Source organism: Scatophagus argus, chromosome 10 (genome assembly GCF_020382885.2).
Source record: "Scatophagus argus isolate fScaArg1 chromosome 10, fScaArg1.pri, whole genome shotgun sequence".
Lineage (NCBI taxonomy): Eukaryota > Metazoa > Chordata > Actinopteri > Scatophagidae > Scatophagus > Scatophagus argus.
In genome coordinates, this window is record NC_058502.1 from 5,773,213 (window position 1) to 5,795,329 (window position 22,117).

The following is a 22,117-nucleotide window of genomic DNA, read 5'->3' on the forward strand; positions in this document are numbered from 1 at the left end:
CCTAAGGACAGCTTAGGATATGAAGAAATAAATAAATAAATGTGCCACATATTGTACTTATGAAGAACAAGCTCTATACAACCAATCAAAACATTTTAAAAACAGTCAAAATACAATCAGGTTTGAGACTATAAAATACATGTTACAAGAGATATCATTAAAGACTTGACTTGTGTTGTGCCACCTGTGCACACAAAGGGATGGGACACACAGATGAATCCCTAACTCCATAGCAGAAATGTGCACACCAACTTCAAGGAGTGAAAATTATTATTAACAGTTTTAATGCAATGAGTTAAACTGATAATGCATACACTAATACATTTAACACATGTTGTAAACTGTAAGCTTTTTTTAATGATGTAAAACCCAGAAAGAGTCCGCTGTCCTGTCCAGTACTGCTTGGAGCAATGTTGGTTTATAAGAATTATCTTCCTTTGCACAGGGAAACTACAGCGCTTTCTGCAGCATAGAGTGTTTTTCTAGGGCCAGTCTGTCTGCACCAATAAACTGAGGCGGTATTGAAATCATGTGTATATTTTTGTCTTGCTGGTTCAATGGGAAAGTGCTCGAAAAAGCTTAATGTAAAGCTCTCCCATCCTATAAATTTATTAATTCATAAATTAATTAAAAGAACTAATATGACTTTTATTTTACATCTTAACCACTTTAAAATTCATTGGCTTGGCATTGATTATGGTGGTGAAATAATATCTTTGTTTTAAATAAGTCGTTACGATGCCACTAACTATAAATTCAGAAGCAGCCAAAAGAAATGGCAGTTATTGTGAGGTCTACTGCTATTATGCATTAATGTCACCTGCAGGTCACTACCGCTGCTCCTACTGCTATTACATTTCTTGCCTATTGGTGGCGCCTCGAATTTCTGGTTCTGCGGTTTTGCCATTGGATGATGTCGCTCGGAGGAGGAGCCTCTGTGGCAGTTAGCGCTTGATTGACGTCGAAGAAGAAAAAGAACACAAGATCGGATTACAAGATGGCGGTCTGTGGACGTTAGCAAGAAGGCCGTTAGAGTTGTTGTGTTCTCTGTGAATTTTACTGTTTGGTGCTGTTCAGTTGTTTCACATCTTGAACGTATTATGTTAATACAATAGCTACTAATATATCTCACTGATATTGTAAACTTCATTTAGACATGCATGTTTTATAACATGCGGGTGGAAACAAAGTTAACAGGTCGAGGGTAGGAAAACATCAGACGGGGTGAGGTGATAGCTTGTTAGCAGCTAGCTAGCCTGCTAGCTCTGACTCGGTTAACCATGTCGGACACTCGGAGGCGAGTGAAAGTTTACACGCTGAATGAAGATCGGCAGTGGGACGATCGGGGTACTGGACACGTTTCGTCTACCTTTGTTGAACGGCTTAGGGGAATATCATTATTAGTTCGGGCCGAGTCAGACGGTAAGTTCCTAGTTAGCATAGCCGCATTGATGGTCTTTTGGCTAACTTTAGCATGCTAACTCCTGGTTGTTCGGGCTGAATGCTTCTATTGATAGTGGTCATATACTTTGAAAACATATGTTAAATTTGCTGTGGTAGTGGGACCTAATGGTTTTAGACTTTTAAAAAACTGCATTAGCGCTGCCTTTAGATTAATGCCAGTTAACGACTGGCTGGTGCTGCTAGCAAGCCCGTTGGTTTAGCAGGCGACGTGATCTCAGTAGCATGGGGGGGCCTTCAAAGTCTAACGTTAATGTTAGTCTGTACGCACAAACTTGGTATTGCTTTTGTATTTATGCACATATCGTATAAGCAAATAACACTAGACAATTGAGAATTAAGCCGTTTTAGTTTTAACTGTTTTACCTTTTGTAACATTATTTTATTCACGTTTCACATTGTCTTCTAGCGATAAATGCTCTGTGCCAGGCAAATAAATTGACCTTATCCATCAAGAATTGGTTGTGTGGTCATTCGTTAATCTTTGCTGTGATCATTTGCACTAGTCCAAAGTAAAAACTTGTCCATGTTTTTGTGTTTTAGGATCACTACTGTTGGAGTCGAAGATAAGCCCGAATACTGCATATCAGAAACAACAGGTAAGAATAGATTGTTTGAGTCTGGATCAGCTACGACCTTTCGCATACCTGTTGGATTCAGGTTCTGGTTATTTTCAAAAATATGAGAATATCACGTGTTAATCATTCAACACTGAGACTTAATTACTTACTGCTACAGTTAGTCAGTGCAGACAGTGGAATTTCACTGTCTTTTCAGGCTGTAAACCTAAAGGAATTGCATACAAATAGTTAATGGGCAGGCCAATTTATTAGTAATTATAGTACCAACAAACTTGTTTTTCTTATCTTTAACAGTCAGTATTGTGACAGATAACAGAAACATGCCACGTAGTTTAAAATTGGTAAATTTTAATATTGGTAACAAGGTGATCTCAGTCATCATTTTAAAGGGCTTGTTTCCAGGCTTACACATTTACAGGCATGAAAGTGCTGTATGTGTTCAGCTAATGTGTGCGTTTTGAGTACATGACCTTTGTGCATGAACTCATACAATATGTGTGTGTCAAGTGAAGTATGATAAGCATTTCTGTGTGTACAGTTTGATGCTTCTTTCTGCTCCTTCTAGGACACACTGATTGTCTGGTCAGAAGCAGATAATTATGACCTTGCCCTAAGTTTCCAGGAAAAGGCTGGCTGTGATGAGATCTGGGAGAAGATTTGCCAGGTAAAGTCGATTCTTTTTTTTTTTACCAAATTTTGTGTGTAGTTTTCAAACAATTGTTTGCTGGGGGGAAAAACACACAGGAGTGTTGCTGGTGCTGAAATTTTGTTGATACTACCACACGTGGCAATAGGTGGTACATTGTTACTTCTAGTTTAATTTTTTACTCCAAATCCACCAATTGTTAATTGCCCAGGTTCAAGGCAAAGACCCTGCCCTGGACATCACCCAGGATCCCATTGATGAGTCAGAAGAGGAGCGTTTTGAGGAAATTCCAGAGACAAGCCACCTGGTGGAACTCCCCCCCTGCGAGCTAAGTCGACTGGAGGAGATTGCTGACCTGGTCACCTCTGTCCTGTCTTCACCGATCCGGAGGGAAAAACTAGCTCTGGCCCTGGTGAGTGAGGGCTACATCAAGAAACTCCTGGGTCTCTTCAGGGTATGCGAGGACCTAGACAACAGGGAAGGCCTGCATCACCTCTATGAGATTGTCCGGGGTGTCTTGTTCCTCAATAAAGCAGCTCTTTTTGAGGTGATGTTCTCTGACGACTGTATCATGGATGTGGTCGGCTGCCTTGAGTATGACCCAGCGCTGGTTCAGCCTAAACGGCACCGGGAATTCTTGACCAAGACAGCGAAATTTAAGGAGGTGATCCCTATCACGGACTCTGAGCTGCGACAGAAGATCCACCAGACCTATCGGGTGCAGTACATCCAGGACATCATCCTCCCCACACCCTCTGTCTTTGAGGAGAACTTCCTGTCCACGCTCACTTCCTTCATCTTCTTCAACAAGGTGGAGATTGTCAGTATGTTGCAGGTAAGGATCCAAACCAGGTAACTTTGACTGTTCTATGAGGCACAGTTCATTCACAAGCCTTTTTGGTTTATCCTTGCCAGTTGAACAGGTTGCAGTTGAATATTTCTGCATATACAGTATTTTCCTAAATCTACAGTGTCGTTTGGCTAGTGCCACAATTTCCAGTGTGTTGCCGCTGGTTGAAGTATATTTGACAAGTGCAATAGAATCTGCCCTGCCATGGCTTCAGACAGTCACTCACTTGATGATAAATGAATTACTGAATTCTGTCATTAAATGTAATGATTTCCTTTGGGATGTGTCAAATCATTTCTACATTATGTACAGTAATCTGAATCTCATGTAGATTGGAATGCATAAGGATTGTGATTAATCTACTTGTACATGCTGTAATCAAACAATGCATACAATCCCTCAGTAGACTTTTCAATTTATGGTACATTTTGTTCACTAGTGACAGCCATGCCTGTATATTATGTTTTGTGGTCCATCCTTTTCATATTGTCATCTTTGGCATTCAGTGAATGTTCTTTGGGGCTAATGAGAAGTGACATTGCTGTCTATAAGAATAAAGGGTCTCTCTGTCTTGTAATAGTTCTCTTTTTTGATTCTTGATCATTTTTGCAGCAAAACTTGAACACATACTGGTATTCCTCCTTTGTTTCTTTTTGTGTTTCAGCTGTTTATTTCTTTAGTGTCTTGATTTGTTGACCATTTTTCCTGTGTCACAGGAGGATGAGAAGTTCCTAACGGAGGTTTTTGCACAGCTCACAGATGAAGCCACAGAAGACAGTAAAAGGAGAGAGCTTGTAAGTCGAATATTTGCCAGCAATTATGTTTGTAGTAAAATGTAGATGAAGATAATATTACAGTGTGGGCTTTCATTGCAGTGAAAATAAAATGCAGTCTTACTGTTCTCTTTGATTCATTATGCTGTCTGTAATGCCTTTTCTTTCTTATGAGTTGAATATGCACTGACTTTTCTGCACTGTTTTTCATAATGATTTTGATGTATGTTAGGTCTTTGTCAGCTTGCTTCTAAAACTACAACTTCCTCATCATTATTCATTCAGCAGTGTAGACTCTCACTGAGGGTGAAATAGGCAATCTGATGATGATGATGATGATGATCTGATTCTGTTGGCCCTTGCAGTTGTCATTTATTCACTGGAAAAGCTTCACACAAAATGAGAATTTTCCAACTACTGTACATTCTCACAAATGCAACAGTGAGAGAGAGAGTGATTTTGTAAATGATCTGTAACTGTTAGCTTTGAAGTGTCAACTGCTAATTAACCATTACATCTCTCTTGTCCCCCTCTACTCGTCAGGTGAACTTTGTCAAGGAATTCTGTGCGTTTTCACAAACGTTGCAGCCACAAAACAGGGACGCTTTCTTCAAAACTCTGGCAAATCTAGGCATTTTACCTGCTCTGGAAATAGTCATGGTATGTTCTGGGCATTAAATAAATGAAACATCTAAACTGGTGTTAATAAAACAGTTGTTTTACTTTAGCACATTTTTTTGCCTATGAATGATCAACTGGGGGAAAGATTTTATGTGTGTAGAATTCTTTCTTTGTTTCTGTCTTCAGCTCCTGTTTTTCTCCCGTTTAGGGGATGGATGACCTGCAGGTGAGGGCAGCAGCTACAGACATCTTCTCCTACCTGGTGGAATTCAGCCCCTCCATGGTCAGGGAGTTTGTCATGCAGGAACCACAGCAGACTGATGATGTAAGCATCCAAACGTGTGCTTGTGCATTTTAGATGCCACAGAGTTGTTTGTTCCAACCCAGGATTGCATTTATAAAATTATACACACTTTTTAAAATTAGCACAATTATAAAATTAGCACAGTATTCTTGGTTTAGTTGAACAGAATACATAAATTCTGAACTTTGCTCAAGCTGGCTGATAAGTGTGTGAAATGTGGTGTACAAACATAGTTTTACAACTTCCCTACAATATATGAAGTATGCAGGGAAATACAGAGTGAATGGATGAGACCTGATACCGAAACTTCCAACCATGCATGGATGAATTGCAGATTTTAATGTTTGTCAACCAGCAAACATCAGACATTTTCAGTTAATTTATTTAGTCAGTTATCAAAATAGATGGCATTGTTTTTTTTAATCAATTAATCGACTAATCGCTGCATCTCTAATTGTTCCTTATCTGTGTGTTTTCTTTTGCTTACAGGATGTTTTGCTGATAAATGTTGTGATCAAGCAGATGATTTGTGACTCTGACCCCGAGTTAGGAGGGGCCGTCCAGCTGATGGGTCTGCTCAGGACGCTCATCGACCCCGAGAACATGCTGGCTTCCACCAATGTAAGCAGAGCTGATAGCCACAAGATTTTTAAGGATGATCAGCTATAAAATTATGCATTTGATGGCCTGAATAGTTTGTCTCACTCATCAAACTCATAAACACACAAAGATAAGCTGATTTGCTGTAAAGGATGTCAGTTTTCCTCTCACCAAAATAATAACCCTAACCCTAACCCCCGTCAGACTGTTTGTAGTAACCTAAATCATAAACCGCATTTATCAAAGCTTCTTATCATATGTTTCCTTTCAGAAAACTGAGAAGACAGAATTTCTGAGTTTCTTCTACAAGTACTGCATGCATGTTCTGACTGCTCCTTTGCTGGCCAACACTGCACATGACAAAAACTCAAAAGGTGAGCTGAGGACAGAGGCCTCATTTAAACCGGAGTGTTTGCGACTGTAAGATAAGAAGAGAATTTGACTGATTACTTTGTCATGGCCTTTCAGATCTGCAGGAGGGATCAACTAAGATCAACCCAGTCTGTCCAGGTGGGTGTTAGTCCAGAGTTTACTGCAAATTATTATTTTTGAAGCACATCGTAACATTACCTTTTTAATTTAGGTTTAGTTGTTCATTTATTGCACCTTCCCCCATCAGAAAAGGAATAATGCAGTGAAAGTGATTTTTTTTTTGCAAGTGCAGTTCCAGAGTATTATAACAGAAGGATTGCACAATTTGCTTTAAATTGAATTAAAGAGTGAACTGTTTTTTTGGGAAAATGGCAGGGCTGTAAGGTCTAACATTATGTGAATTTTTTGAATGTGAATTATTTGTTTTGTTTTGTAGACAACTTCCAGACAGCTCAGCTGTTGGCACTGATCCTGGAACTTTTAACCTTCTGTGTGGAGCACCACACCTATCATATCAAGACTTACATCATGAACAAAGACCTGCTCAGGAGAGTTCTGGTGCTCATGAACTCAAAACACACCTTCCTCGCTCTATGTGAGTTCACACACCTGTCTGCTGCTTTGTCTTACCTTCTTTAACTGTTCTGTTCATTATTAGCCTACTTTCCAAATGGACTTTTACCAAGTATATAGAGTAGAGAGTAAACATATTGTATGCACCCAAGCTCACACCAGTGAACATACTCACAAAAGTCGACCATCATTTTTACTAAGTTTTCTGTTTATATTCAAGGTGCTCTGCGCTTCATGCGCAGGATCATTGGTCTGAAGGATGAATATTACAACCGCTACATCATCAAAGGGAACCTGTTTGAGCCTGTCATCAATGCCCTGCTGGACAACGGCACTCGATACAACCTCCTCAACTCAGCCATCATAGAGCTCTTTGAGTTCATTAAAGTGGTGTGTGGACACATGAAATATAGCACAATGAAAATGACCTTTGTGACGACTTTGTCCCCGTAGCACTGAACATGTTTATGATTTTCCACCACATCTTCTCATTTCAGGAGGACATCAAGTCTCTCATAGCTCACATTGTGGACAACTTCTACAAAGCACTTGAATCCATTGAGTATGTCCAGACTTTTAAGGGCCTGAAAGGCCGGTACGAGCAGGAAAAAGACAGACAGAGTCAGAGACTCAACAGGTCAGTGGACTCATTGGGCTCAAACGTCAGGTCGATGCAGTGATCTCGTGCCTTTGTTCAATATTCCAACTTCCCACTGCTTCCCTCTATGTGGAGGAAACATTTTTTCCATTACCTTTTTCTGTAGATACCTATACTCAATGAAAAATCTTCCCTGGTAGATATCGCAGAGATGCACGGTCGTTGGACGAGGATGAGGAGTTGTGGTTCAATGATGACGACGATGACGATGATGGAGAGACTGTGGAGAAGAGCCGAATGGAGGATGACTTCTCTGACAGCTACGGCAAGTACATGGAAGCCAAAAAAGGTAAGCTGGTATTACTGAACACATTTTCCTTTTTCCTCCCTGATTCACCAGTACATCTAATAATAATGTTTCTGCTGCTTTAGGAGCTGCCAATGGAGCTAATGGTGCCAACAACAACGGGAAAGCTGCTGTAATCCCACCTGCCTCACCAACCGTCACTCCAAACAGTTCAGCTTCATCTGTCAAAACAGTTGCTCTTCCTGCCACACCAGTCATGAAGGTAATGCATCTTTAATGCACTAGCTTAGTGCTGTGAACATGAGATCCATCTATTTACTGAACTCACCTGTGTGCAGCCACTTTTTAGCCAGCATCACTGCCACTGTCACACTGAAATACAACCTTATATATGAAACACAAAGGTTTCCATTTGTCATAATGGGCTGACAACATCTACAGAAAAGTTTTGCCTTGTTTGTGCTTGATATGCTGGGTCTTTTTCTTGTTTCTCTGTTTGTCTTAGACTGCTCTGGTTGGTTTGGTGGATTACCCTGACGACGAGGACGAGGAGGAAGAAGATGACGAGGAAGAGCAGTCTCCCAGGAAGCGGCCCCGTTTGAGCTCTTAAGGCTAACTGTTCTCTGTTTGGTCGTGGTGGACGGACACAGAGTCCCTCCCGTCCTGCCTCCTCTGGTCGTCTCATTGGTCCCTGGCCTGCCTGTGACACCTGTCAGCCTCACTGAAGGGACAGGCAAAGACGAGCTCCCACCTCACTCAGTCCCTCCTTATCCCTACTCCTCTTTTCTCCCTCCCCGTGGAAGGAGATGGAGAGCTCCTCTTTTGGAAAGACAGACAGATCAGTCTGTTTCTTAAGCCTGTTGATTTTACTTCTTCTCTTTGCCAACTGCCTCCTCTAGGAGATCCCAAACTCTCCTTTCTTTTCTCCTGAGGAGAAACCCAGTGACCCTTTGCAAACTCATCCTGCCTCTTTTTCATTACACTCTCCTGCTCTCTCAGTTCTGACCTCGCTCTGAACCACCTCTCCACATCTACCATCCTGTGTACCGGCCAGAGAGGCTGCGGTGAAAATAACAGTGCCAAGGCAGCTCCCAACTCTCCTCTGTTGCTATAGCAACAGCAGCAAGGAAGCTGTCGCCCCGCAGGAACCCTCACACATCCTCATGTGGACATTTGAACTCCCCCCTTCAAACTTCGTTGAACCAATGAGCTCCAGAGACAGAGGAAGCCGGAACCCAGAACCCAACCAGCCAGTGTATGAACTGTTGAGCAAGGCCAGTCAGGCTAGCAGGACTAGCCGTCGTAGTTGTAGAAAGCTTGACTGGCTGAAGTAGTGTGTGCAGCCCTGCCACAGAACTGTTCACTTTTGTCGGGGATAGAGGGATCTAGGCAGCATAGAAGAAGAATTAAAATGTTGAGAGACAAGGGAGGTGACAGATGATTAAAAATGTACCAGGATGAAGCAGCAATGAGGCTTAGACCCGGAGGAGCAGGACTCAAACCCTCAAAAGCCATGGCATCAGTTTGGCCAAGGCACACACACAAGAACACACGTCTCACACACAGGACTGCATTTGCCAGAAATCCTGTATTTCATGGCTTTGTTAAGAAGTACTGTACATATGTTATTTTTTCTTTTTAATCATTCGACCCTGATCTGATTTTTCAAAGGGGCGGGCGATACCTACCTACCTACCTGTGTATTTTTGTTGTCGTCGCACAAAAGGTGGGGTCACGGTTCACCCTTTCAGTCCAGTTCATTTGAGTCAATGTAAAATGCAGAAAAGTTGCAAATGCTGGTTTTAAAAATAACATTAAAACTGCAGTAAAGTCATTTTTGCAGCCAACATTTTGAGGATGTCTGGATTTTTGTATTTTGGTGGATATAAGAATTAATGGCCTCCACATTGATGCACACGTAGCCCAGTTTTTGTTTTGACTGGATGACAAACCTGAATTGTTGGTGTGCTTTGATTTCGTGCACAGTCTGGTTACAAGAGGGTCAACCCTTGGCACCCCTCTCTCAGACAGTTCTCAGGTTCAGAGTTCAGTTTGCATCCGAAACAAAAAGTTACCCATCATTTCTGTGCACTGTAACACTGCTAGCTGGTGAAACATCTCACCTGTATTACCGTGTGGTGACTGGTTTCAGTACGCCGTAAGGGACTTGAGGTGTTAGGGACTTTTTCCCCCAGTTTCAAGGTCCAAAATTTTCAGCGCTAGTTTGATCCAGGTCAGCAGTATTGAGATTTGTTCCACAGTTTACTCTGATTTCAAGTTTTCCTCGGCCTGTCCATAAGAAGTTCTTTTCTGCAGTTTGATTCAAACTCCATGATTGGATGGATTGTTTTATTAGTTATGATTTAACCCCAGAGTTGATGCAGAGCAGGTTTTTAATCAAATCAAAGTGAGGGTATTTCAGACACGACACACACTGGGTTGATAATGTTAGAAGGCAATGTGACATTTCAGTGTCGGGTTGAAACGTTTCTTGTGTTTCATCTCCTCTCCTGGTCTCACCACAAGCACACTGAGAGGCAGATGAAGGGAGTCAAAAACTTGCCTAAATGCTACATCAGACATTTGTCTTTGAGTTAAACCACAAGGGCAGGAGCACAGGTAAAATCATTACCAACGTGCTTGCAAGTTGTCTTTTCCTCCTGTCTGTTAGCGTCACCCTACGAGTATAACTGTTTTTGCTCTCCCTTGATGAATTTGTACCAAGTGCATTTACTACCACTATCCATTCTTAACATTTGTATGAATTTATTTGATAAGTTTTGAAATTAAATGTGACCCTGACATTGAACTTGTGAATCTAGCTTTGTTTTAATTTACCGATTTGCCAATTGGAGATACAAATATCTGATTGATTCTGAGCTACTCCTCTGAGTACAAATGGTTGTATTTGATAAAATCTCCCAAACATTACTCTTCACCTTAATTGTTGATTTTAGATATTTAGTGAAATTGAAACTGAAAACCATTTGTGCAAATTTTAGATTATTTCTATTTTTTTTTAAATAGTTGTTAGTGTGTTTTTTTTTCTGGCCCTCAGAAATTATTTTAAAGAATTAACAGTATGTTTTGATATGTTTTTGTACCAGGAAAATGACTTATGCAGTTTTTTGTACTCAGGAAAGAATATATGGTAATAAATCCCATTTGGGTCTGCAAAACACACAAACGCCCTTTTTTCTAGATTAAAACAGAAGAGAGCAGCTACCTGCTGACCCACTGTAACTACAGTTTTTAATACACAAAGGCGGGAGTCCATATCATTTCTATAAAATGTGATTTATTAAACAGTATACACGAAATACTGAATTTCTTGTAGAAAGCGCCGCGCTGTTCTCTTGGCCCATTTCTGAACTGTGTGTTCACTGAGACAACTTTCACAGCACTCAGACTAGAGTGAGCTGCTAGTGTTAACAGCTAGAATATGATGTACTGCCTGACTCTTCCCTAAAGAAGACTGTGCACTTGCACTAGCTAATGTGACCTTCACCTCAACACAGGACTCTCCCAGTCTCCCAGCATTAACCCTTGACTCTGGGATACAACTCCAGGCCAGCTGTGTCTGTTGAGACTGTGGGCCCTACCTAATGGTATACTAGTTATAAATCACCATTACTGACCAATGTAGTGTTGCATAATTAACATTTGTACATCTATCAATAGTGAAGCACTGCGTCATTAGATTTTTAGCAAGTCCTGTACGTGATGCGGATACATTTTTAATTCCGTTGTGAGATTTTTGCACTTGGACTCTCCACACCATCATTAAAGTAAAAGCAGTGCACCCAGTGGTAAATAGGTAGTGCTTTGGATGTAGCCCCAGATGTCTCAAATGATGTGAAGTAGAAGTCACATAAAAGCCATCAAGAAGAATAGAAACATTGTCCTGATGTTTTCTGAACTTCCTCACTCAGGCAGATGCAACTGTCTAACAGTATTTGAGTGCCACATACAAATACACATACATCCAAAATATAAAAGGAAATGTGCCTTCTTCCTCTGTAGTCGGCAGTCAAAGGAACTGTGGTAAAGGAAGACCTCATACTTTTCTGTTTCTTTGGACAAATGCTGATCTGTGTATAAAGTGAAGTGAATTACCAGTCTGTCTAGCAGTGTGAAGGAAGCCATGTGTTTGATTACCAGAGTAAACACATAGAGGATATAAATGAGAATATTGCAGTTGGACGGGGAAGTTATTTCTTAATCACTTCCTCTTTCAGCTTGTCAGCCAGATGTTTTCTCTTCTGAAGCTTCTTCTTTTCCTCAGCAGATACCTCCTGCGTAGACAAGGCAGTAGGGTTACTGGCTGGATAAATGAGATAATAATCACCACAAAATAAAATAGAATAAAAAAGCGGTGGTAAAGGCTACTACCAAGACAGAACGATGCACACACGTGTACATGAAGTAGCTGGACAGCTGAATGGAAGCAACTGGTTCTACGAATATCGCCAAGCTACAAAGCGGCATCAAATATTTGTAAAACTTTATAGATCTTAAGATGTCAGGGTGGGATTTCAATCCACGGTGTAAGTGACACTTCATTCCCTTCACTTCGTGGCTTCAATAAGCAAGTAAATTGATTAAAAGACCACAGTCCAGTCCTGAGACTGACGACTTCCAGTAAGGCAGAGTACGACAGGGACAAAGGAGAGAGAGTACAACACAGCACAACCTTAGTTACATACGAGGCACAGACAAGTACGTGTGTTCACATCAGGCAGAGGCAACTGACGCTTCACCTTCTGGTTGGAGGAGTTAGCAGAGTGTTGTGCTTGAGGAGGATGAGGGGTACAGGCCCCATTCCTCTGGGACTGCCCCACTACCTCCTGAGAGGCCAGAGCAGGTCAGATACGGCCAGAGGCAAACGAGGAAGAAGATGCAGTAAATAAGTCAGAAGAATGAGGTGAAGGAAAAGAAAGAAAAATCAGGAGGAAAAATGAGGACTTAAAATCAGGTGAAAAGGAGGATTATTAGTTCCAGACACAAGAAACAAAACAAAGCCAATGTTACCGTGAAATTAATTAACTCTAATGGGCCAACATGAGGAAATAATATCACGTAAAATCCAAAGCAAAATAAGATGCATGCTCTCCATATGAAGGCTGTTCTGCCACATGAACTCTCTGAAAATCAAGGGAAATCAGGCTGTATTTACCGGGGTGGTGGTGGTGGCGGTTGTCATGGCGGTAGTGGTGGTGGAGGTGGTGATGGTGATGGGTGCCTCCTCTGGTGGGGTCGTCTGCTTGGTTTTCTGCTGTTCTTTCTTCAGTGCGTGCAGTTTATCTCGCTGCTGGCGAAGATACGCTGCCCTCTGCTGGAGCTGCTCCTGCTGGGATGCCGACAGCTCCTGGAGGTGGAGGTGGAGGTGGAGGTGGAGGTGAAACTGAAGGAGAGCAACTCAAAACATGCCAAAGCAAACATGAGTTTTGCCCAGTTTTCCTTTTTCAAACTATTTTAAAATGCTTAAATTGAACTGTTCACAAGTAAATATATAATATCTATCTATCTATCTATACATATATATATATATTGCTTTTTAAAACAGTGATTGAAGAAAATGGCACTAATGACAGCTGGAAACACTCCAATACAACAACAAATGTACATTTTTAAAAATATATGTTTTTAAAGTTGAATCATTCATTGTGTTTTCTAGAAATTCTGAGTTGCACTGAACGTGTCTGTTTTATATGCTGAAATGATCTCTGCTGAACACAAACTACACAAAATGGAATTCACTTTGTTTTTCACACAGCTGTGTAAACAAGGGGGAGCAGGGACAACCTGCAGCACACATCAGGTTAAATCATATTGCACCTCACAGGTGCTGTACAGTGTGCAGCAGGCTCATACACTGACTCACAGTATATGGCTGAGAGAAGCCAGCCTCCCTGTGTGCCTCCTCCAGCCACGTCTCAGCTGCAGTCTGGCTGCTGCTGCTGCTGCTCTGCTCCTGAGCGTCAGGACTGAGGCTGACAGGCGATTCACCGGACTTCACTGGAGCTCTCACTGCTGGAAGGACTCTGGACTCCACACCGTTACTGCCACAACCTGCACACACACACACACACACACACTCAGCTTGCTAACTCGTAGCTTTTTCAGGTTGGACAAAGCTGACTTTTCATTTTTTTCTGTCAAAGTAAAATTTGGATCTAATCAGGATTTTCCCAAGACTTAAAGAAAACCAGTAAACCAGCCTGGTGGTGAATTTGAATTTCTTCTGATTTACCTGGTGACGGTTTAGACGTGGAGCTGCTCTTAGCACTCTTCTCATCTCTGCCTCCTGTGGCAGCTGCCTTGTCCTCTTGTTTTCTGTCAGATTTGCCATTGACCTGGAGGAAGGCCCCACAGGCATTAATGCTTGTTGTACAGATGACACAGACACATTCTGTCCACTATGGTGGCACACTAATGCTGGAAAGCAGCAGCTACAGCACCATATACAATCTACATATTGTAGACTTGTAGGCTTAGAGAAACCTTCACATTATTGTAGAACATAGATAGACATTTTCTGGTTGTTTTTAATCTGTGGATACAGCACGAGAAACCTTCTTTACACGCTTTAAAACTACAAACCTACTACATGACCAACCTCCTACGCAGACTACGAAACTGAGAAGTTACTATCTGCCCTCAGGATGCATTCATACTGAGGTTTTCAGTGCGATGCCAATACTAGTGTAATATTAATGTACACACAGCACATTGTGGGATCAGACACAATGCCTAATGTTTGTCTGTTAACAACAGCAGACCCGCCCTGCCGAACATCCAACAAAGGGAACTTTCAACTCATCTCATATATATTCAATTTTACTTTTACCAAAACTCCTCACTCTGTTATCCATTATAAATACCACTGAAATGGTATTAATGCATCCTTACATTGAGAGGTACACTATAGTGTCACTGATGGTACTACATGGATGGTTCAGTTACCGCATTAACTTCCGTGGTATTGTTTCCATTCATTAGTGGGGCACGGTGATCATTACCACTGCTGTTGGCTCCATTCCCCGCAGCTTTGGCCTTAACAGGGAATAAATGGCACATTGGAAACAGTGTTATGTTATAAATGAGGGACGGGGCTTTAAGACTATAACCACTAACGCTGGTAGCATCGTAGCGAGTGTGAGTTGTTGTTGAAATGTGTGGAGATCCAGCAAGGTAATATAGTTATTGGGCTTGGACAAAAAGCCTCACAGGGTTCATATGAGGTTCCAGAGTTTGGCTGGTCCACAGGTCTTATTTGACTCCTGATGCCTTACCTTGGCAGTGTTGCTTTGTTGGCTGGGAGCAGAGCTGGTTTTCTGGGCTTCCCTGCTTTCTGCCACTGGCTTATTAGAGCAGCTGCTGGAGGTTGAACCAACCTCCTCCTCTAATAGCATCCTCCTGGACATTTCCTCATCATATTCCTCTTTTGACTTTCTGTGGACAAAACAGGACAGACAGAAAAAGAAACAGTTTGATTTTACTACTAGTACTGTCCTGTCAGATTCGACTCAGGGCTAACTGTCTGAATTTATACTATGCATAAATTATCCAAAGCAAAAGTATTTTCTTTCGTAAAACCTGAAATGTGTGAACTGGCCCTGCTACGGAGCATTTAAAAGCCTACATGGGCTGCTTCAGAGTGTGTTTAGTTTCCTAGGTGTGATAAGATCTTAGTTAATCTAGAGATAAGCAGGTTCTATTGTGCATTTAACCTTTGGCTCATGGTGCAAATGGACTAGAAACTAGAATAAGACACCAGTGTCAGGGATTTCCACATGATAGCCACGCTATGCTCGAGGTCGCTCACAGGGATCACCAGGGTACCACACACAGATCCTTTAATTTGATTTATTTAACAACTTAATTTGCCTTATAGGAGACTTCCGCAAAGCATTTACCAGTACATGTTTAGTTATTTTTAGTATATATTTACTGGTATGAAAACTACAAAAATACTGAATGAATGACTGAATTGAATTGACTGAATTTTGATTGCAGTCATCACATAATGATTTTTATTACACCCAAAATGACCCGCTGAGATAAAGCAATACATCTGGGTTGTCAATCAAGCCGAAAACTGTTACTCAAGTGTTTTATTCCAATGGAAATCTAACCACAATGCAGCGAGCAACAACAGAATCAGTCAACCAGGTGTGAGACTGCTGTATACCTGTGCACTGTACAGAGTTTACAGCGCATTTCAGCTCTCACACATACTCCCAAACTGTCCAGGTTCAAGTCATATCAGTATGGAATTAAAATCAATTTGCAGTTTAAAGTTGCATTCAGGTGCTTGCAGGGAAGTCAGCTGCAGGAGAATGTAGTGGTGACAAGCAGCCAGGGTATCCTGCTAACACAAAGGGGATAGAAATACTATTTTCCTCAGTTGCTTGTTTAGTGTCAATCCCCCCCAACCTAAATTAGCTAGACCCTAAGGAGCTTAACTACGGTCCCATTAGACTGTGTGTTCTACTTGGCCAGGCTGCCGCTGGCAAAATCCCATTAGAGAGCAATGGCAGGAGCTTCTTTAAACCTGGGCACATACTGTACAGCCAATGTGCCCACATTTACTGATTTAAACTGTAATATGTTTTACAGAATGTGTTTCCATGTGAAAGTCATGTTTGTTAGCTTCATAAAAAGGCTGACATTGAGAGATCAAGCTAGGCATTTCAAACACATACTGTCAAAGACTGCAATCTAACACAGCCGCAGTTTGTGCTTTTTGTCAGAATTAAAGAGTAAAACGTCAAGCCACATGATGATAAGATATTCGCTAACTCATTATGTGTGTGTGTGTGTGTGAGAGGCAGAGAGACAGTGAGGCACAGCAGGATAAAGACAGAGGACAAGAATCTTACTTGAGAACCTCCTGCAGGATTTTCATCTCTTGCTGCTGCAACTCTGTCATCACGTCCACACCATCAGTCAGGCATTCTGGGAGGGCTCCTATATACACACACACACAAAACGACACACACATTACTGTACATGCAGCTGGATCAGCAGTGTTTGTTTGTGAGTGTGTGTGTATGTATGCGTGCTGATTCAGCCTACCGTTCCTTTCCTTAATGACCCTGAGGGCTTGAAGCTGCAGCTCCATGTTCTTCTGGACCATCAGTGAACGAAACATCTGGAAGTCATCTGTAGCCAGAACTGGCTGGAACACCGACTGAACAATAAGACAACAACTACATATGAGACCAAGAAAAATCACTGTATACACCTGAGTGTATAGTGATGAATGAATGGCATTACAACCGGGTAGAAAGAAGCATCATTCTTTTAGTTAAGTTAAGAATTAGTTTATTTAAACACTATACTGTATATTCTTTTGGTATCAGATGGGGAAATCTTCGGCAACCATTTTGAAAATTACAATCTGTTTCAGTATCCAAACATGTAATCCAATATGTACGTTTTTTTTTTGTTTTGTTTTGTTTTTTGCTTGACGTGTGTTTGTTATTAGCACAGGTAACAACCCCTCGGCAATGTAGTGCTGTAGAGGGCAAATGTAGTGCTGTGTAGATCTAAGTACTGAAAAAAATAGCGATTGGGATCAACAATCACAACATCTGGATGAACAATCAGTGCACTGCAGAAACAAGAAATTTTTTACTCTTATCTTGCCAAGACTGCTCTCAACCACTGTATGGTAAAAACTCTAACGAATCCCAGAAATCAGTGAATACTAAGAAATTAGGAAAAAACAAGTATATGAACAAAAATAAGAGGAAATTTATTTGTGTATCACTTCATGAATGAAGCCCAGTGTCCCTATCGGGACATTCTCGCCCTGTTTGTCCCCTTGCAGAACAGGACAGAATGTACAGTACACCCAGCATGGCAGGCATCTCAACTCAATTCTAAGCAGAAATTAAGCTATGTTTGCAAACAGAGTGGTGCTTAGGCCTAATCTTTCACATTAGCTTCCTGTCTGTTGTCCAGTGTCGGCCTCCCATCCAGGCTAATGCCAGACAAATCGTTCTGACCAACTCTAAATACCTGATCGTTGACCACTGGGGTCACCAGGTTCTCAAGCTCAGCTTCTCTCTTTCTCCTCACTATTTTTCTTTCTTGGTGTCTCTTGTTTCTGCCTATAGTCCAAACCTACTGTGCATCTAATTCTTCTCAATAGCTTAATAGATAGATAGATACTTTATTGATCCCGAGGGAAATTCAAGAATCACAGTAAACGTACAGTCAGCTACAGTAGGTGAGTAAAAAGATGACAACAGATTTTTTGCATAGCTGAGCCCAAAAAGCAACTAAAACACAACACTACAACACTTAGCCAAATAAGGCCTTAGTACTAGTGTTTTGTGTGACTGCATGAGTTTGTTTTGTCATTTCATATAACGTTTCTGCATGGGAAAACTGAAAGCGAGGACAAAACCTTTACGCACTGCGAACTGCAACTTCTGCTACTGTTGATTTTTGTTTCAGCAGATTTTGACCTTCTTTGCAGACATGAATGATTTATATCAGAGGTAATTAATGAGATCGAAGTCTCCTGAGGATTACACTGAAATCCAGATCTACATTTCTGCCAGTCTGACAGAGTTGTAGTGCCACAGCCAGAAGAACAGTCTGGGTGAATTTTTACAACCTGGAATACAAATACATATAAAAACAAGGCTTTAGTCCAAAACACAGAATGCAACATAAAAGATGAAAAGAAAGTGACATATTTTGTCATTGGAGGGAACTCACTCCAACGAAATTCGTGCTCTGCATTTAACCCACCCAAGTGACGTGCACACACACAGCAAACCCGGGGCAGTGGGCGACCGCGTGCAGCGCCCGGGGAGCAGTGGGGGTTAGGTACCTTGCTCAAGGGTACCTCAGCCATGGACACCGGGACGGGGAATCGAACCAGCGATCCACCGGTTACGGGTCCGACACCCTAACCGCTGATCCATGAATGCATTTTTTGGCATGTGGTGCCAGTTGCAACTGAAACACCAAATCTTTACCATGTAAATTCCATGCCTCATACCCTGGCTACACAGGAGTATAAACATGCACAAACAAACATGAAGCCACGGGGCATTAGCATCATGGTTGACAATTACTACTGGAATGTGCCCACCGGTTTCCTGCACACCTTCCAAGCACAATGTTTTCCAGGCCAACCTTCCTTTTCAGAGGATCAAGCAGGAGGAACAAGCAACAAATCCTGGCAGTTATTACCTCCATAGGTTTCTCTGACCCTCCTTCTTAACAAGACCATTTCCAAATTAGCAGCTGAATTAGCATCAAACTTTTCATGAGAGAACTGAACAGTTTCTAACTGATTAAACCAATGGGTTGGGACTGGGACTGAAACTACATAAAGCCGTCAGAAGATGAAAGAAGAGGCACGTCTTTAAGAATTTTTATGGAAGAAAAAACATGCAAGAACTGCACAGCTCATTTATGACATGTCAGTTTTGCCAAAACAGTTGCAGGTAGTCTACCAAAATGAATGGGAGCATCTCATGTCAAGTTTAAGTCATGACAACATGGGAGATCCCTCATAGTCAGGGTGCAGAGAAAGCATTAATAACTTCCGAGCTGACCTGTCTTCACAACTGTATGGCTATGGTGAAGGTATGCACTCTTATTAATGTAATATACATTCAGCATACTGTCTAAGGAACACATTTCAGCCTGACAGTGTCATAGCACTTAAGTAAAGACAGATCTAAATCACGTTCATAATTAAAACCAGAAAAGTGGCTGTCTCACACTGGATTCTCATTTTGCTGTTTCATCAGGAACAGTGGACACAGAGACCAGCTAAATTTGGCACCACTTAAAAATCAGCATAACTGAGGTTATGTAAGCAAATCCAATCCTTGAATCTCCATTAAGGTTAGCTGGCAGGCTGACAGTGGTGTAGAAATAGGGAGCTTAGCGTACCTGCAGTGTTTTGGACTTGGCAAAAGGAGAGGTGCACGCATCCAAAAACTGCTGCTCGTTGATTCCAACCTCCTGCATGTAATTGTCTAACAGCTTCTCCACCTACAAAAGCAAATCAGCTTACATCAGACCGACTTGATGAGTCTGCAATATAAAACCACTAGTAAGTAATGCTGATGAGTCAATGCATGAAAATAGGGCACTTTGGGAAAATGTACATCTTGCTTTTAAGAACTGTTGACGCCTCAGGACCAGATTGTACTTACCAATTTCTTATACTGCAGATGGATGTCTGTGTATGAAAGCTTATTTTCATCTTCATCATCAAAAACTATAACAGATGTAAATGTAAATGTTAGTAATTCGGCCGTGCCCACAGGAGACATTTTTCTTATCCTTATTATCTTATCTTATATTAACAGTGCCTCTGGGTGGTTTGTGGCTTTAATTGCACACAAAAAGTTAATATACACGGCCTCTTGGCTAGCTAAGGTTTCTACCTAGCTAGCTATCTTCCCAACGTTACCTTTGCTGTGGTATGACTTGCTACCTTTATCGTTATCTGTGTCCTTTGTGGCTCAATGTTGGGGTATATGTTGTGAAATTATGATTAACTCCCAACAAGGGCGTTTATGAAATAAAATGCAAGGTTATCGGGCTGTAAAAATATTTAAAATATCCTAGATCATAAATATAGGTCAACAAAAACATCACAGTCACAAATTAGCGTTAGCTTAGCCACCACGCTGACTGTGCACAGCTCCAGAGAAAGGCTTTACTCTGTAGCCAGACGTCCAAGACTGGCGGATAACCTGCCTTTACCTGTGCATTTATTTTCCATAAAGTCCGTAACAGGAATGACCCATTCGGGGCTTCCCAGGTAGCCAACGATGCTCTCTAAAACCCATTCACAATCATCCTCAGCCATATTGGCTGCCGCTGGGCAAAGTTAACAACAGGAGCAACAGCACAGCGATGTTCTTCAAGTCGGCGCGTCCAGTTCCACTGACGTTACACCAACCCAAACAGATGGAAAAAGACATCTGGTTTATTGTCCTTCATAAAATAGTCCCCATAGCGCGTCACGGTGCTGCTGTTTCTCCTCTTCTTCACGGGACGGGACGGTCTCCGAGTGGGAGAGCGCACTCAATAATTTGCAGTCCAGAGTGGTGACGCCTAACCGGTTGCTAAGGTAACAGTTACGTCAGTCATTTGCTGCCGGCTGCCCAGGCAGGTAGCCGATAACTACGGAGGCCGAGAAAGACCGAACAGCTGTTTTTGACTGGCTATCACGAGAGCGTGATATGAGTTAATATCTCGAGATAACGATAACGATAATAGTCTCTTATCACGAAAGAAAAAACAAAAGGTCGTTTCCTCTTATTGTTTGTAATGTTTATGAGTGATCACAAGTGAAATGCCAGGATGCATAAACAACAGTAGCAACTGATTTAAGATGAAAATGTAGGTCAGCAATAAATAGATACCAAAGTTAGTTTTTCACAAAATCAAGTAAAATCAAATCACTAAGCTAATCACATTTTTCCAACAAATGGCAAAAGTTCCTTAAATAAAGTTCACATGGTTTGCACTGAGACTGCCAAACTCACCACACAGAGCGATGCAAGTCACGGCCCACTCTAGTGAAGTCGTTTCCTCCTGACAAATGAGACATAAATTAACCTGTTATCACGAGAAAACCACGGCTTTGTCATCTCAGGATAACAAAATAATTAACTTGTGATCTTGAGAAAAGGACATGTAAAGAATGAATTGCAAGCATGGTCCTTCATAGCCTTTTCTGTTGTAATTGGCTGAGGTGGAGTTTAATTTTGTGTCAGAGTGTAGCTTATGATTATTTATAGTATATAATGAGAAATGCCAGTCACAGGGCCCTGCTCAGCTTTGATAGACTGACTGCAGGGACATCTTCAGGAATAAAAATGCACACACAGTATGTTTGTTCACGTGGAGGACAGAGCGAGTTGTCAGTGGGGCCTCTTTGTCAGTGAATTCAGTTCTCTTGTATGTTGAATCAGGTGAAAGTTATTGGTAATTACTCTACAATCAACCTTTATGTTCACAGGAATCTGAATACTCCTGCTTTAGCAAAAGGCCTGTCCATTCAGACCTGTAATTTCCCAGTTATGGGACTAATAAAGGATTATCTTATCTTACATTAAGGGCATGACTGACAGCCACAGTGCAGTGATGTACTAAGGATTAACTTGCTCTAATTAACTACCTTTGTGTCAAAGAAAAAACAATTGACTTATACTTAAACACACACACACATAAACACAAAAAGCCAAGAATGTTTTTTATTAAGAGTAAAAACTTAGCAATCACATAATTCAGTAGTGTGCATTAATAAGTTATTCAATAAATTTACATTCCTTCTGCATTTTTTAAAGGTATTTAAGACTTCACTAATATCTTGATCTCTAGAAAGGCTCATAGCTACTGTGCACAGTTCATAAAGGCAGGGCATGCAAGCAGCAGT

At 41.4% G+C, this 22,117-nt stretch overlaps 2 protein-coding genes across 5 annotated transcripts; one reads left to right on the forward strand and one right to left on the reverse strand.

The window, feature by feature from the left end:
* Positions 1-59: 59 nt before the first annotated feature.
* cfap36 (cilia and flagella associated protein 36) lies at positions 60-20,803 on the reverse strand. 4 transcript variants are annotated; one of them, XR_006844462.1, is made up of 13 exons: positions 20,437-20,803; positions 19,881-19,945; positions 19,615-19,716; positions 16,768-16,882; positions 16,572-16,659; positions 14,982-15,141; positions 14,653-14,742; positions 13,940-14,042; positions 13,571-13,758; positions 12,863-13,054; positions 12,447-12,533; positions 11,301-11,981; positions 60-71 (listed from the first exon to the last, which is right to left on the reverse strand). XR_006844462.1 is itself a non-coding variant. In XM_046401202.1 (12 exons), the coding sequence occupies exons 1-12, from the start codon at positions 20,540-20,542 to the stop codon at positions 11,898-11,900; spliced, it is 1,380 nt and encodes a 459-aa protein (XP_046257158.1). In that variant the 5' UTR covers positions 20,543-20,803; the 3' UTR covers positions 10,972-11,897. The 4 variants fall into 4 exon arrangements, 3 of the variants coding, with proteins under 3 accessions (XP_046257158.1, XP_046257160.1, XP_046257159.1); XM_046401202.1 differs by lacking the exon at positions 60-71 and having other exon boundaries at positions 10,972-11,981; XM_046401204.1 differs by lacking the exons at positions 60-71; positions 14,653-14,742 and having other exon boundaries at positions 10,972-11,981; positions 20,437-20,802.
* On the forward strand, positions 962-10,495 carry LOC124065643 (serine/threonine-protein phosphatase 4 regulatory subunit 3-like). Its single transcript, XM_046401200.1, has 16 exons — positions 962-1,422; positions 2,005-2,060; positions 2,608-2,706; positions 2,900-3,523; positions 4,255-4,332; positions 4,855-4,971; positions 5,141-5,257; positions 5,726-5,857; positions 6,108-6,210; positions 6,305-6,346; positions 6,645-6,803; positions 7,002-7,171; positions 7,279-7,418; positions 7,580-7,728; positions 7,812-7,948; positions 8,192-10,495. Exons 1-16 carry the CDS (start codon positions 1,281-1,283, stop codon positions 8,294-8,296), a joined length of 2,370 nt encoding a protein of 789 aa, XP_046257156.1. The 5' UTR covers positions 962-1,280; the 3' UTR covers positions 8,297-10,495.
* Positions 20,804-22,117: the final 1,314 nt, after the last annotated feature.

Bases quoted from the DNA above. Each gene is read 5' to 3' on its own strand.
- LOC124065643 (XM_046401200.1), top strand. From the start codon at position 1,281: ATGTCGGACACTCGGAGGCGAGTGAAAGTTTACACGCTGAATGAAGAT. The intron at 6,211-6,304 runs GTGAGCTGAGGA...ATGGCCTTTCAG, and splicing joins ACATGACAAAAACTCAAAAG to ATCTGCAGGAGGGATCAACT. The intron at 7,419-7,579 runs GTCAGTGGACTC...CTTCCCTGGTAG, and splicing joins CAGAGTCAGAGACTCAACAG to ATATCGCAGAGATGCACGGT.
- cfap36 (XM_046401202.1), bottom strand. From the start codon at position 20,542: ATGGCTGAGGATGATTGTGAATGGGTTTTAGAGAGCATCGTTGGCTAC. The intron at 14,043-14,652 runs GTAACTGAACCA...GCCTTCCTCCAG, and splicing joins ATACCACGGAAGTTAATGCG to GTCAATGGCAAATCTGACAG. The intron at 12,534-12,862 runs GTAAATACAGCC...CTGGCCTCTCAG, and splicing joins CCGCCACCACCACCACCCCG to GAGGTAGTGGGGCAGTCCCA.